We start from the raw sequence: 14,440 nt of genomic DNA, 5'->3' as shown, positions 1-14,440 counted from the left end.
CTAAGCAATGACTCATAACACTAAAACTTTCTCACCCCTCCCCATCAAAGCTTGCTCAAGTAGCTAATGATAGATTAAAGCAAACCTAAATGGATTATGGTTGCCCCTAATTCAAAGGAACACAGCTGTGAAACCTATTTTAATTTACTAATTTATCTGTTCTTTAATTTGCCCCTAAGCCAAAGGTATCGTTTTGTGGGTAAATGACATTTTCCCTCTAAACAATATGTTGGTTTACCAACGAGAAAGCTCGTTAGTAAAGAACTTATTCTGTGTGACACAGCTTATTAGGACCATTTGACAGGAAAAGGGGGTATGTATTTTGTTTGTGAGCCTCATTAAGTTACTGCTTTTTGCCAGAGTAAAAAAGAAATGCTGCTTCAAAAATATATTAAAACACTGAATAAACTAGAATGTCTTTCCCTAAAGATGTACCCAGGTGAATGCAAACGGTAACAAGCTCTTTGCTTACAGGAGAAATGTCTGTGCTCACTTCAGCAGCTTATATATGGGGAAAAAATGTTCGTCTGCCCATATAACCCACTTCCCAGATGGCTAAACACGTAAATTACATGTAAATATAATTACTTACAAATTAACTAACAAATACAAAGTGCCCAGTGGTTTTGTTTTACTTTTATTTACATTTTAAACAAAGAGCTAAGAATCAAGAATTTGTAGCGCTACACGACCAGAAAGAAGGGGCTTAGCCCAGGAGCAATAATAGTAGAACCACTGAGGAATAACTTGCAGTTTCATGAGTCTGTGTGAAATTTCAGAAGCGCTTCACTTGGAGCTATTTTCATACAGCTTGTTAGTCTGGTAAAAACTGAAATGCTATTACTGACAGCACCCGGAAAACGCCTTACAAATCTTTTAAATGCTCGAAGGAAATATGGAAAGCATAAGCTCAAATTTTAAATCAAAACTTAAGTGATGACACGAAAGCCCAGAAGTCAGGGTTTGTGCATTGTGGACGTCTACACGCGTGGGCAAAAACTCAAAGTCAGTTAGCTTTAATCCACTCCAGGCTCTCCCTTAGGTTCAATGACCCAGACATAAAATTTACACTTTAATATGGCAAACTTAATGAACTCCTTTGAAATGTAAAGGATTCCATGGGAATTACAAAACATACCACCCTTTACTATTTGTCAAGTTGCAAGGTTAGGCAACCACCTCATCATCATCCAACAGGTACTTGCTTGGGCTTCCACCAACATCATGGCTATCCACACATGGTCATGCACCCACACACAGGACCATGTACCCACAAACATGAACTACACCCCTTTTCCAGACACCAACAAGGGAACACGTACCCTGTTTCTTAATTCTAGATGAAACTTCTAGAAACTTCTTGACCTTGTTCAGAGCCTAGGTATGTCCTAATTTCAGATCCTGTGGAAGCAGGTGATGCCAAATCCAAGAGCTCAGGTCTCAGGACTGACTGTACATGCAAACTACAGGTGATGTGAACATCGACCACTACACTTCAATTTAGCTCAGCCGGCAGCAAAGCATAAAAATGACTCCTCTCCCCCAGAAAGACAGCCAATTCCGCCTTGTGCAAAAGGAGGGAAGTTGACAATGGAAACTATTTATAACCTCTTTTCTTTGCCCAATATGAATCCTGAATTTCAGTCCCATTCTCGCTCTAGGGGAAGTTATAAACTCTAGAGAGGACCTCAACAATGCTCTCCATCAGAAAGGAAGAGGTTATATAATGGAGACTAGGCCAGCCAAAATGCCAGGGACATCACCACCCAGGATTACAAACACTCTGGGGGTGGGAATGAGGGCAAGAGGTGGCAGGCTTACTCTGAAATGGGCAGACAGCCCATAAATTCAATGACTGATATTTACTGCAGAGGAACAGGTTTTTATTTTCCATTCAACGCCTGGAACATAAACGAGAGAACAGATCGACACACAACAGCTTGCACATGTGGATTTTCAACCCGGAGGGTCTGTGTGTATGTAGGATGGCTGTCCTAACCAGACGCCACTGTGGACTCTCCCCTCTTCACCACCCCGCATGCTGCCTGCCCGTCCTCAGCACAAAATCCTACCATGAACCTCTTACCTGTGAACCTCTTACCTAAACCTAATGATTGGGTGTCTGGACAAAACAGAAGAGGGTGGAATTTCCCATGCTGACATGCACACAATACCTCTTCTGTGCCCAAATGCCCAGCCCCTGGCCCCATCTCATCTACCACCCATGCCAAACTGCTCTTTCTGATTTTCATCTTCCGCCAGTCCTCGTGCCCCCAGCTCATTTTTAGCTTTATTTTCACCCCCACCACCCCACTCCACTTTCCTAACGCGTCCTACTTCATGCCTACTCCCTGCCACACATCAGCAGAAACACAAAATGCACGCCAGGTGGTTAGAACATGAAGGAGTTGCACTCCCACCCCCCAGAGCTCAGAGGAGCAGGTGCCGGGCATTTCGAAGAGCAAATGTGGGTGAGTTTTCCTAAGTTCTCTTCCACATAAGCTTGTGTCTGCATGGAGGGTGAAACAGGTCTCCCTGCATAGGCCAGGGCTCCTAAACACGTGTTTCTTTAGGAAAATAGGATGTAAATTCAAAACACACAAATTAAAGACCATAGAGTTGAGTTGAGGGACCTCCCTGTCAAGAAAGGAACAATAAGTAAATTCTAGAATTGATTTTACACTTGATCTTAGCCAAAAGGCCGAGAAGTGACCTAGAATTGATTTTAAAAAATAAATAACTATTAATACACCCACAAAACACTGTAAGTCTGTAATGTCTGATACACATTTCCAGATACAGGGCGAAAAGCAAAATATAAAATGTCTTCCCAAAAAGGTTTCAATCAGTTTGGATTTTTTTTCTCCACTTCAATATTCCCCCTTAAAAAAATGTTCAGATGTTTAAAAAAAAAAGCTTCAAAAGCTCCTAAGTGGTTTTAAGTAAGCTAGTTATTCTAAGTTTTGCCTAGCTAAAGTTTCAGTTTTTTAGCCAAAGCCTGCTGTCGAATATTCTAAATCGATGGAGTACCTAAAAACAAAACAAAACAAAGTCCTGGAAACAGTCTAGTGGCTGCTTTTTCATATCCCCCCCATACCGGGGAGGTCAAAACTGAGAGGAAATAAGTCAACCCTTCGACAGTGTATGTGCACCCACTCGACTATTCCTACGCTATGCATATAATTCCAGGAATTTACATTAGTTGAACAGATCTCTGTAACTGCCCAAGGGGGGAAAAAAAAACTCCCAGACATATTTGATTTAGCAAAGCATTCCTGCAGCAAGCAGCACTCAAGTTTCACTCAGAAATGAAGTGTCATTATGTAAAATCTTTAGGGGCAAAATCATTGAAAACATATCCTTACCATTTTCATTGGTCTCAGCTGGCTTGGACACTTCTCTGAGCGGGATTATAACTGCATCTCCAGGCACTCTGGGGCTTTCCACATACTTGGGCTTCCTGACGGGACCTGCAGTGGGAGAGATCGGAGAGCGGCTAATTTTTTCCAGATGCAAACAAAGCCTCAGCCTGTGCAGCGTGTGTCCTCACCAGGACCCAAATATGCCCAAAGGAAGAGCCAGCCCTCCCCCCCCCCCGCCAAACACACACCACAGAGTCACTTCTCACAAAGCTACTCCTCCGCTGTGAGGCCTCTACAGCCGCCTTTGGTGTGTGTCAAGGAAGCGATTCTGACGTGTTCAAACCTGGACAGCTTGTGGGGAAGGGTTCTTTACTTGGATTTTTTCCTCTAATCGGGACAAAGACGACTGGGTTGCTTGGTCTCTCCAAAGTCAGGAGGCAAGGACAACAAACAGCCGGCCTGTAGCACGCTCTGAGCAGCCACAGAACGCAGGCACTGTATCAGATGGGTGCTGCATGGCCATCGTGTGGGGCAGGGAAGATGCCTGCTTTCCCTGCGGCTGACACAGCTGCCTTGAAAAAGGCACAGCAGCCAGTCTGGCCTGAGATTCGGAGGCACCAGAGTCTCTCTGAGTCCTGTATATCACTTTTCCCTCCACCCTGACTTGACAGAAAGTCTGGAATCCTTAGTAAGAAAGTGGAACCCCCATACATTGCTAGTACAACACACAGGCACAGTCTCTTTGGAAAACAGTTGGGCAGTTCCTCAAAAAGGTTAAACAGAGTTAACAAATGGCCTAACAATTCCATTTCTACGTAAATAAACATTCACATGAAAATTTGTGCATGAATGCTCGTAGTAACATTATTCATAGTAACTCAGTGTCTATCAACTGATAACAAAATGTGATATATCCACACAATGGAATATTATCGGGCCATAAAAGGGAGTGAAGTGCTGATTCATGCATGCTATAACAGACAAAACCTGAAAACATCAGTCTACCTGAAGGAAGCCAGTCCCCACGGACCACATATTGTGTGATCACATTCATATGGAACATCCAGAATGGAGAACTCCACAGAAACAAGACAGGAAAGGTTGCCTGGGGCTGAGAGAGATGCGGGTTTGTGGGCTGATGGCTTGCAGGTACGGGCCTTCTTCTTGGGGTGATAAAATATTCTAAAATTAGGTCATGGTGATGGCTCCACAACCTTGTGAATATGCTGAAAATTGCTGTGGTGCACATTTTAAATGAGTGGATTGTAAACTACGAGAATTGTATCTAAAAAATCTCCTTTACAAACAAAAAACAACAACAAAAGACTGCCTATTCTGTTTGTTCCTTTCAAACACCACATCACATCTTGGTCCAAAATTGCCCACTGGACTCTCTCGGTATCCTTGGCTGCCTGATACCAAAAGTGTGCTTTTCATGAGGCCACAGAGCCAGGACACACTTCACACCATGAGAGGAAGGGGTGGGTAGAGGGCCAACAAGGGTCCACAGCTCTCCCGGCAGCTCAGCGCCGGGCCACAGGCCTGACCCTCTGGGGGCCTCCGCTCCACCACACACTGAGGGGGTGAGTCAGGCTGGTTCTGAGCGTCCTTCTGGGTAGAACATCTCACACATCTGAGAGTCTGTCCAGAATGAGGTTTATGGTGAGAGATGCTGCCATCTAAAGGTCTGCTGCAAAAGCACCTATATACTACAATAAAAATAATCCAATTCCCAGCCAGCTATAATGCACCACATCTTAAAAAAAACTATGTTATCAGAGAAGCTTAGGGTACTTGACAAACAGGGATATTGTTTCAAACTTTAGACACCATGGTTTTTAAAACCTTTTTCTGTTCCAGGACCCAGTCTGAGATTCCACTGCGTTCTGCTGCATTTAGTCATCCTGTCTTCTGGTCTCCTCTTCCTGGCATTTCCTCAGTGGTACGGACCTTCTTTTTTCATGACCTTGACAATTTTGGAGCCTGCTGTTGACATTTTGCAGTATTTCCCTCAATTTGGATTTGCCCGACGTTTTCTTATGGACAGACTGAGGTCACAGGTTTTTGGAAGAACGCCACAGAGATGACATGGCCCCCTCGTCACATCTCATTGTCACATCTCACGATTTCAAGCATGGCTTTTACTGATGTTACTAACTGTGATCACTGAGCTTGTGGGCATTGGTTTCTCCACTGTAAGATTTCTCGTTTTCCTTTTCCATCCTCTGTTCCTAATAGGTGAGTCACTAAGTTTAGACTGCACTCAAAGAAAAGGAGAATTAAGGTCCACCTCCTCGAGGAAAGAGCGGCAAGGAAATTTTGGACATTTGTTCAAAGCGCCCCAGTCGTTAGTAAGTATTTGTGGGGCGAGACTGGGAGACTTCGAAACATCCTGTTCCAGGTCTGCCCCCGGATTTGAGTGTCCCCCCTGAGGCGTTCCAGGGTGAGTCTGAACTTGCTCCTGTCTTCACTGGCGTCACCTGGAATTCTCCTCTAAGGAACATTTGTCTGTGTCAGAGGGAATTTGTTAGTGGGTACACAGGGATGGTTCTGCGGGGGAAGAGGGAGAATGTGCTCACAGTCTAAGTGGGGATGCAGGCTACACAGCGGAACACAAGGTACGATTCAGACTTTAACCAAGAGAGACATGAATGCACAGGGACACACACAAGGAGGAAAAGACGAGGAGGGGGAAACTGAGACACTTGCTGTGGGGAGCCGGAAACTAGGAAGGGCTCGAACAGGGCGGGCGGAGAGGGAACCAGGACAAACACAAGACTGTTTCTTTACATTGGGTTTGGAACCTGCTCTCCATGGTGAAAGACCTCACATATTTCTCCCTGGTCACCTGCTCTTTTCTACTTAAAGGACTTAAGGAAGATAGCCCACTTGATTGTTATTACCTGATTATTCAAATTGTCCCAATCAGCCACCACACCACTGCCTAAGAGTTACCTGTAAGTTTCTGCTCACCTCAACCCTTCAGTTTACAGTAACAGCAGATCTAAAAAGATCTACTTCCTGGCTCCAATCTCCTTTCCCCGCCTGCCCCTCAAAAATATTCTCTAGTAGTAAGTACCCTCCAAAATGTGGGCTACATCACATGGATGTATACAAGGGTCATTAGGAATGGCCGGGATACTGAACCCTGAGGCCATCAGAGCATCCATCCTACCCGTATAACTGTCTGAACTGTGTTCTCTTCAGAAGCCAACCACGAACTATAAGAATTCCTCAACACTTAAAAAAAGACAAAAAGAATTACTCAAGACGGAGGAGTGAGGGAATTAAGAGCAGAGCCAGTAGGCTTACCACAGTGAACAGTGATGCTGGAAGCAAAAGGAGACCCGAAATATGCTGAAGTAGATAAAACACGCATTCAGAGATTCCACACAAGGCTCAGCACTCACAAACGTTAATCCATTTGATCTTATTAAATTTGGGAGAAAAACACTCTTTCCCCCATTTTTAGTTCAGGACACTGAGGCGCCAATCACTTAAACAATTTGCTCATGGCCCACACATGGCAGAAACACAGTTTTGTGGTCTGTACAGGTTTGACGTCCATGTATGAACCCACCACTTAGCACTCATAAAATTAGGAAATCCAGAGCCCTGGCTGGTGTAGCTCAGTGGATTGAGTGCAGGCCTGCGAACCAGAGGATCGCGTTTAGATTCCCAGTCAGGGCACATGCCTGGGTTGCAGGCCAGTTCCCAGCAGGGGACTCATGAGACACAACCATACATTGATATTTCTCTCCCTCTCTCATTCCCTTTCCCTCTAAAAATAAATGAATATTAAAAAAAAACCACTAGGATATCCAGATTCAGGCATTTGTAGGAAAGGCCAGGGCAGGGGAAACCGGCCATGGACTTCACCTACATAGTCAGCGACTGTCTTGCTCATTCTTACTTGTCTGACACCCCCCCACCCCTCGACTTTGACTAGGAGTTGAAATATTATGAGGTGAATATAAACAACGGCTCTCCAACATGGTCCTTTGATTTAAATTGCTTTTCACAAAAAGCTGGACCTCAAACACTACAAAATAAAAGAAATCACCCACTTCTCCATCACTCATTAGAGAGTCTGCATTCACTTTCCATTAAATACAGCAGATGAATAGTCGTTTGCCTTTACTCCCTTTCAAAACACCATGAGAGTCGCAGTGAAAGGAATTGAGAGAAACCAATCGGGGAAGGAGACCACCACAGGCAAGAAACCAATCTTCTGAAAACAGGAAACGGAGGAGCAGTGGATGGCGGCAGCTAGGACCCCCGAGTGCCAGGAGTGGGGTGTGGGGGGTGGGGGACAGGAGCCCTCGGTCTGAGACCAGAGATTCCTCTGGAGGCAGTGGCATGGGTGGGGTCAAACTCAGGACCATGGGTTGAACATCTATGTAAGATGCCCCTACCTGCCCCGGGTGCATTCTCTCCCTCACCCTGGAGACTGAGTTTTTCTCTGGGAAGGCTGAATGCCAAGGCCGCACAGACGCAGGAGCTATACCCGTGAGGGCTACACTGAATAACTGAGATTAAGAAAAAATCTTGCAGGCTGGTGGGTCCCAGATGGACGCATCCTCCTCCTCAGCTGTCAGAGCCCTGACAGCACGCTTGCCCTCCAGCGCAGGAAGGGACTAGAAGATTCCTCTCTGGGGAAACTCAGCTAGAGAAAAAAGACCTATAAATCATCACAGTTGGAGACACGCCCCCAAATAACTGGCGGCTCCCTGATGGATCACACTAGCCAAAGCCTGCGCTCAGTACACACCCGGGCCTTTCCTTCAGCATTTTCCCACCTCATACTTGCCTACCAGTGAGGGTCACCAGTTAGGAAAGAGCCCACCCTGACGGCCAGCCACCAAACCAGGTTAAAAAAAGAACTCTGAGGAGCTGAAGAAAACAGGAGGAATGCTCTCCAGAATGAGAGGAGCTACAGCACCCACCACACGAGGGGCCATGTTCGGGGTCCCTGAGGTGGTCGGCTGAGCAGACTGACTGCACACTGAGGACAAATGGAGGCCACACCAGTTAGAAGCCACTGATATCATCAGGCACTAACCTTATACTTAAACTGTCATCTGTTAAACCACAATGATGTGGACAGGAAAAACTCTCCCTAAATGAAGTGGCCACATTCCTGGTAAAGCGCTCAAAAGAGATCAAAAATGAAAAATCAATCTCCCCAGCACCTCTTTACTCAGGGGGAACTGACTGCCCAGCCCCTTCCCCCACACAGCTTTTTGCTTAAAATGCAGATGCTACTGTGAAGTAAAATAATTTCTCCCCTTTACGTAAACCAGGTGTCACCAGCTTACTCTCCCCGAGGTGACCAGAATGCAAAACAACTACATGACAATTACCCAGGAATGCACTGTATTCCAGCTACTGTCTCTGTTTTAAGGCAAGAGGCTCTTAAAAACCAGACAAGACTCTCAGGTATTAGCTTGAAAATCGGATCAGGTAGAAGCCGAGGTGTTCTCCCATCCCAGCTGCCTCACCTTCCGGTCCGTCCCTCCCTCTAAGGGAGCCCACCCTTCTCCCACTGCGGTCCAAGCAGACTCTAGGGCTGTGGCTGAGGTGCCAATGTGCCCAGTTTACAAGGTTTGAGGTAAATGGAGATTGCTCTTGATCATAAATTAGTAAACCCACCTCACTACACCTCTAGATCCCTTTCTTCACCCCAACTCCCTCCTCCTCCCACCCCTCCCTTCCCTTCCTTCTCTGCCAGGTGATACTGTGGAAGGGGGCTCTCAAAGTTAAAGAACTTCTGAGATGAAGAGAAACACAAAATGTGCTAAAAAGAGGTTAAACAGGTAACCACTTAGGCAGCTGGCGCGCCCAGAGCTCCTGCCAGCTCCTCTCCGTACACAGAAGGGCCCTGTCCGCCCAGGAGGGGAGTGGCAACCCGCCCTTAATCACTGCTCTCCCCACACAGTGGGAGGCACAGGGCTCTCTCCATTCAGTCTCCAGCCTCCATGTAAATCTCCAAACATACTTTTCCCAGCAGCCCGTTTTCCTACTCTTTTGACATTTTAATCACACAGCTGACTGTTTTGCTGCTTTAGAAACTGCCATATAAGGAATTTTTTAAAAAAGGAATGGCAAAAATAAGCCAAATGGGCCTTATCTCGGGGCAGTGGAAGAGAGGACAGGGGTTACTTGTCATTCCTGAATGTTTCAGTTAAAAATAACTTTTATATATGTATATATATATACACACATATATATATATATATACACACACATTTACACATACACATACATATACATATATGCATGCACATGCACACATATATACACATACATATGCATGTGTACATATATATAAATATGAAAGCAATACTGGGGACATAGAACACCTGGGGCTATTTATTGCATTTAAAACAGATCTTACATTGTTCACGATATCTGGAGACTGTGAAAAGTGATACTTTGCAGTATCAATCATTTTAGAGTATTTTTTTAGCATCTTGAAACTTCACAGTAAAGGTTCCTATCAATTTTATCTGGCCTACGTTTGCATTTAACATTGGGAAAGGTTCACAACAAGAGGAGAAAAATAAAATGGAGGTGAGTAAGAGGACTTTGGGGGAGTAGGCGGGCAGCGTGGGGGGTGGGTTAGGGTGGAGCACCTTCATCACTAATGTAAATGTCATTCATTAAATAGCCATTTCCCAATGGTGAATTATGGCAAACAATCAGGCCACTGTCTTGGATTTTTAAAGAGCACAATACCCACCTAGGCTTCCAAAGCCGGGCCCCTCTCCCTCCTATACCCCATAAAGAAAATACTGGGGAAAGAAAGGAGGAGACAGAATATGGGACTGAGAAGGGGGGAAACTTAGCCTAACAGAAAGGAGGAGACAGAATATGGGACTAACAGGACCGCCCTGTACCAGAGACGTGGGCTGGCGAAGCCCTGCAGCTGCGTCCCCAGCTCAGCGGAAGCAGGTGGGTGACTGGAGGGGCTGCCTACACTCTGTATGAGGAGGGAGAGGCTCTTGGGAGGTTTCACCCTCAGGGAAAGAACCAGATGAGGAGCTGACCCAGGCAAAAATGCCTCTCAACTCAAGGGGAGGGCAATTTCAAGCCCAGTATGTTGTCCATCACTTGGATTTCTCCTAAGAAAAAACAGGGAGAGGCTGTAAATAAAAACCTAGAACCTGTCTTGAAAAGGCTCTACTCCAGGGAATGAGAAAGGCAGCAGGAGGCTCCGCTGACCCACAAGGGAGGCTGACCCAGGGCAAGCCCCCAGGACAGAGGTGCACCAGGCACCGCAGCAGCAGGAGTCCCCCTAGTCATAGCCTCATGTGACATAATCCCTAGAGACTTCCAGAAACACTTGAACAAGGGCCTGGGGCCTTGCGTAAGGAGAAGAGGGTACCAGGTGAGTTATTACTACTAAGGTGGCATCATTTACACCCAAAGAGAAGTGAGGTCTGGGGAAATTCAGACTGCAATTCGAGGGAAGAAAATAAAACAGGTGGTGAAAGGAAAAAACTGGTCAACTGCTGACGGGTGGATATAAACATTCATCACCTTTAGGTGCTTAAATCTAGTGGGAAAACACTATCAAAATGCAAACTCACAGTTATTAACAACCACACCTAAAAAAAAGCAAACTAAAGGACAGCTACATCAGGAGCAGAACCATAGAAATAGAGATCACATGGAGGGTTAGCAACAGAGGAGTGGGAGGAGGAGAAGGGGGCAGAAGGTACAGAGAATAAGTAGCATAGACGGTAGGTAGAAAATAGACGGGGGAGGGCAAGAATAGTATGGGAAATATAGAATCTAAAGAACTTGAGACACATGGTCATAAACTAAAGGGGGGATGGTGGGGGAGGGGGTGTGCAGGGTGGAGGGGAATGAAGGGGGGAAATGGGACAACTGTAATGGCATAATCAATAAACTACATTAAAAAGGAAAAAAATAAAATGTAGACCAAGAAAAAAAAAGAAACTATAAAAAATGCAGCTATGACCCTTCCAATAAGACATCATTACAATAAATGCTGACAAAGATTTAAGTCTGTTTGTAGTGTGCATGTTTACAGCACTGTAAGTATTGTAAACTCCTAGCTCAACAAAATAACCCGAGTCAGGTCTCCACTTTCTCCCAGTGTAGCTTGGTCTGTCACACTGTTACTATACCATATATAACTTTGTATTTGGTGAGCACAGAAATTCATTAATTCACTTTATTTACTCAAGTATCTGTTCCACTGCGCACCAGGCACAGAGTGAGATCCTGAGGATCTCAGCGGAGGGACAAGAGTATTACCTCATCTGAATTTTATTTCAAAGCACTTCAGCATGAACAGTGTGATATAAATGTGTGTCAGTTGGCTTTATTCTATCACCTAAAAGCAATTTGTTGTCTTAATCTGGAATACTCTAGGAGTGGTTAAGTAGTTTTTAATCAAAAGGCCACACTCGAAGAGTGCAAGTCAGTCAGCTAGCCACCCTTATCACTAGCCGACACCAAGGTTATGCTAATTGGTACACTTGAGGTTAGAAGTGGATTTTCACATCGGCTACATTTCTGTCGTTATTAATTAGTATAATGGTTCTTGGAAATGTATGACCCCTGCAGTAAGAGGATTGGGCAGAAATATCACAGAGGCACTCTTGCCCTTGGGTGACCCAGGTATGAACACCTAGCAGGCCCTCAGAAGGGCACCCCGGTCTCAGTAGGTGAGTGGCCCCAGGTCCAGCTGCTGACTCCAGGGGGTTGTCAGGCCCGGGAGGCAAAGGGCCCGACAACTGGGAATGTGTCTGTGGGCGGCAGGACTCCACCGCCGGCGCTCCGAGATGCCCCTCTCCTGGTTATTGAAACACACGATCTGGGTATTGTGGTGAAGGGACTCTGCAGATGGACAAGTGAGGTTACTGGTCGGCTGGCCAGGGCTACAGGGTGGGCCCCAAACAAGCCTCAGACCCTTAAAGGCAGAGAGAGGGAGACTGAAGAGTCCATCTTCATCTCACGGGCACGTGTGACATGCCTCCTGGGGGGGGGGGGGTTCCAGAAACTTCCAGAAACACTTTCACCAGGTCCTTGTGTAAAGAGAAGAAGGTAGCAAGGCAGTGCAATCTGAGTTAATACTACTAACGTGACCTCAGCCATTCCCAAAGAGTCTGAGGTGAGACAGAGGGGGCCAGGCAGTCAGGGCGACTCCAAGCGGAGAAGGACCCCACCCCTCTGGACTTGGCAGCTTGCTAGACGAGAAGATGGAGGACGGAGGCCACCGGGAAAGGAATGCAGCCAGCACGCAGACGCTGAGAACAACCCCCAGCCCAGAGCCAGCATGAAACTGGGGCCCAATTCTACAGCCTCACGGCACTGAACTCTGCCACCCTGAACAAGCCTCTGTAAAAGAAAACAGCCCTGCCAACATCTTCAGCTCAGCCCTGGGAGACCCAGAGCCAAGGCTCGGCTATGCCACACTGTGCCTGGGCTTCTAACCACAGAACCAAACCATGGGACAAATTGGTTTGAGCTGATACATTTGTAGTAATTTCTTAGGGCAATAATAGACAACAAATGCATTGTCTGTGAATTACTGTCATACTTGCCCCAGGTGCACACTGAACGCAAGTGCTACCAGGCACCAGGCCTTTCAAAGGGACAGAGCTGCAACTTAACATTAAAAAAAAACAAACCTAGTCATATGGCTGTGTCAGGCCAACCTGGTAATAAATCATGTATGGGCAGAATCGGCCTGAGCCTTGTTCGCATTCATACCTGAGTGACTGTATAGGGAAGAAATCTCTAGCCCTCACCTCCTCTAATTCCGGTAGTAATTACGATTTACCATAAAGACTTTAATACCTGAAGTTGGTTTCGTTATGCTGGTGAGAACCATTAGGCAAAGCATGACAAATAAGTGAATAAGCACAAACCCTGGTTTTAAGATGTCTCTGGAAGTTAAGTCCCTGAAGTGGAAATTTCAGAGTTTCTCTAAGTGACCTGGGAAGGGGTTCTTCTGTTTTTCACACTAGCAGGAAACAAGCCCTGCACCGCATGATAAAGTTAACTGACTGCAAAAAGAGGAAAGCGGGACCCTCCAGAACTTGCTTCCCCTGTGGGTTCGGACCAGCTGTGCTCTAAGTACGGCCTCTAGGCCAGCAGCAGTAGCATCACCCGAGAGCTCATTAGAAATGCAAATGCTCAGCCTGAGTGCACACCGGCCAGTGAGTCAGAGGCACGCTGTCTGGTGTAGCTATACCAGACCTGGCCCACTCTCGGATGCAGCCTGCAATCAAGGATGAAGGTCAGACAGCAATAGTCACACAGGGACCAGTGTTAAGTGACTTGGCAAGGACAGCAGCAGTGAGGGGAAAAGGCAGGACCAAAGCTGGTCCTGAGGATGGGGCGGAGGCGACATCACTCCCCTGAGGGAGTGTGCAGAGGTGGGGAGAGAGGGTCTCACCCCCTCCACTCCTACACCGATCGGCAGCTTCAGGCACCAAACCTTGCTTTTTGTGGGCTTCCTTACAGTGCATATGTACTCAGGGGCACACAAATATTTACTAATTTTGACAAGAAAAAGCTTCCTTCTGCTTTTTAAATGAATTAAACTTGCTATAAGCCAATAACTTCTAAGGAATTTCCTGACTGTGAATGTTTGTCAAATACTTACGCAATACAGTAGCTACTATGGAGTCCTGTTCTAACCTCATTCCTTCTGTGGGGAAGGAAAGGGGTGGGAGGGAAGAGCATGGGTCCCAGAGGTTCCCACCCATTTGGCAGGTGCTCCATGAGCCCTCCCTGGCCACCGTGGAGAGAGCAGAAGAGCTGTCCTGTGTCTCAATCGTCAGCTCCCTCCATTCTCCATCCTCTTCAAACAAACCTCTGCTCCATGCACAGGCACATGCCACGTTCGCCCTGCAGGGGAACCCTCAGCTCCTCAGTCCAGAGCGGATGGCCATCAGAGGGAAACGCCCGCCGTGTTCCTCCAGTCCATCCTCACACTCACTCGCACCGATGTGTACCCGTCACATCCACGGAAGCTCAGGATGCCGGGGTCAAGGGCAAGAAAAGGCAAGAGAGACGCAGAATCCAACAGTTTCTAC

The 14,440-nt window shown here is 46.4% G+C and overlaps 1 protein-coding gene across 5 annotated transcripts in view; it reads right to left on the bottom strand.

Moving 5' to 3' along the window:
* TANC1 (tetratricopeptide repeat, ankyrin repeat and coiled-coil containing 1) overlaps positions 1-14,440 on the bottom strand; it is a 222,223-nt gene that overhangs the window by 88,029 nt on the left and 119,754 nt on the right. For all 5 annotated transcript variants that reach the window (XR_008389666.1, XR_008389667.1, XR_008389668.1 and 2 more), the window contains one exon: positions 3,366-3,470. Coding sequence is in view for 1 of the 5 variants with exons in the window: in XM_037140442.2 (XP_036996337.2) it covers positions 3,366-3,470 (105 nt within the window). In the remaining 4 variants the exon portion in view is untranslated. The remainder of the gene's footprint in view (positions 1-3,365; positions 3,471-14,440) is intronic.

Source organism: Artibeus jamaicensis, unplaced genomic scaffold (genome assembly GCF_021234435.1).
Source record: "Artibeus jamaicensis isolate MK-2021 breed Jamaican fruit bat unplaced genomic scaffold, CSHL_Jam_final contig_936, whole genome shotgun sequence".
In the NCBI taxonomy this organism is placed as follows: Eukaryota; Metazoa; Chordata; class Mammalia; order Chiroptera; family Phyllostomidae; genus Artibeus; species Artibeus jamaicensis.
This window is presented reverse-complemented; position numbering and strand designations above follow the sequence as displayed.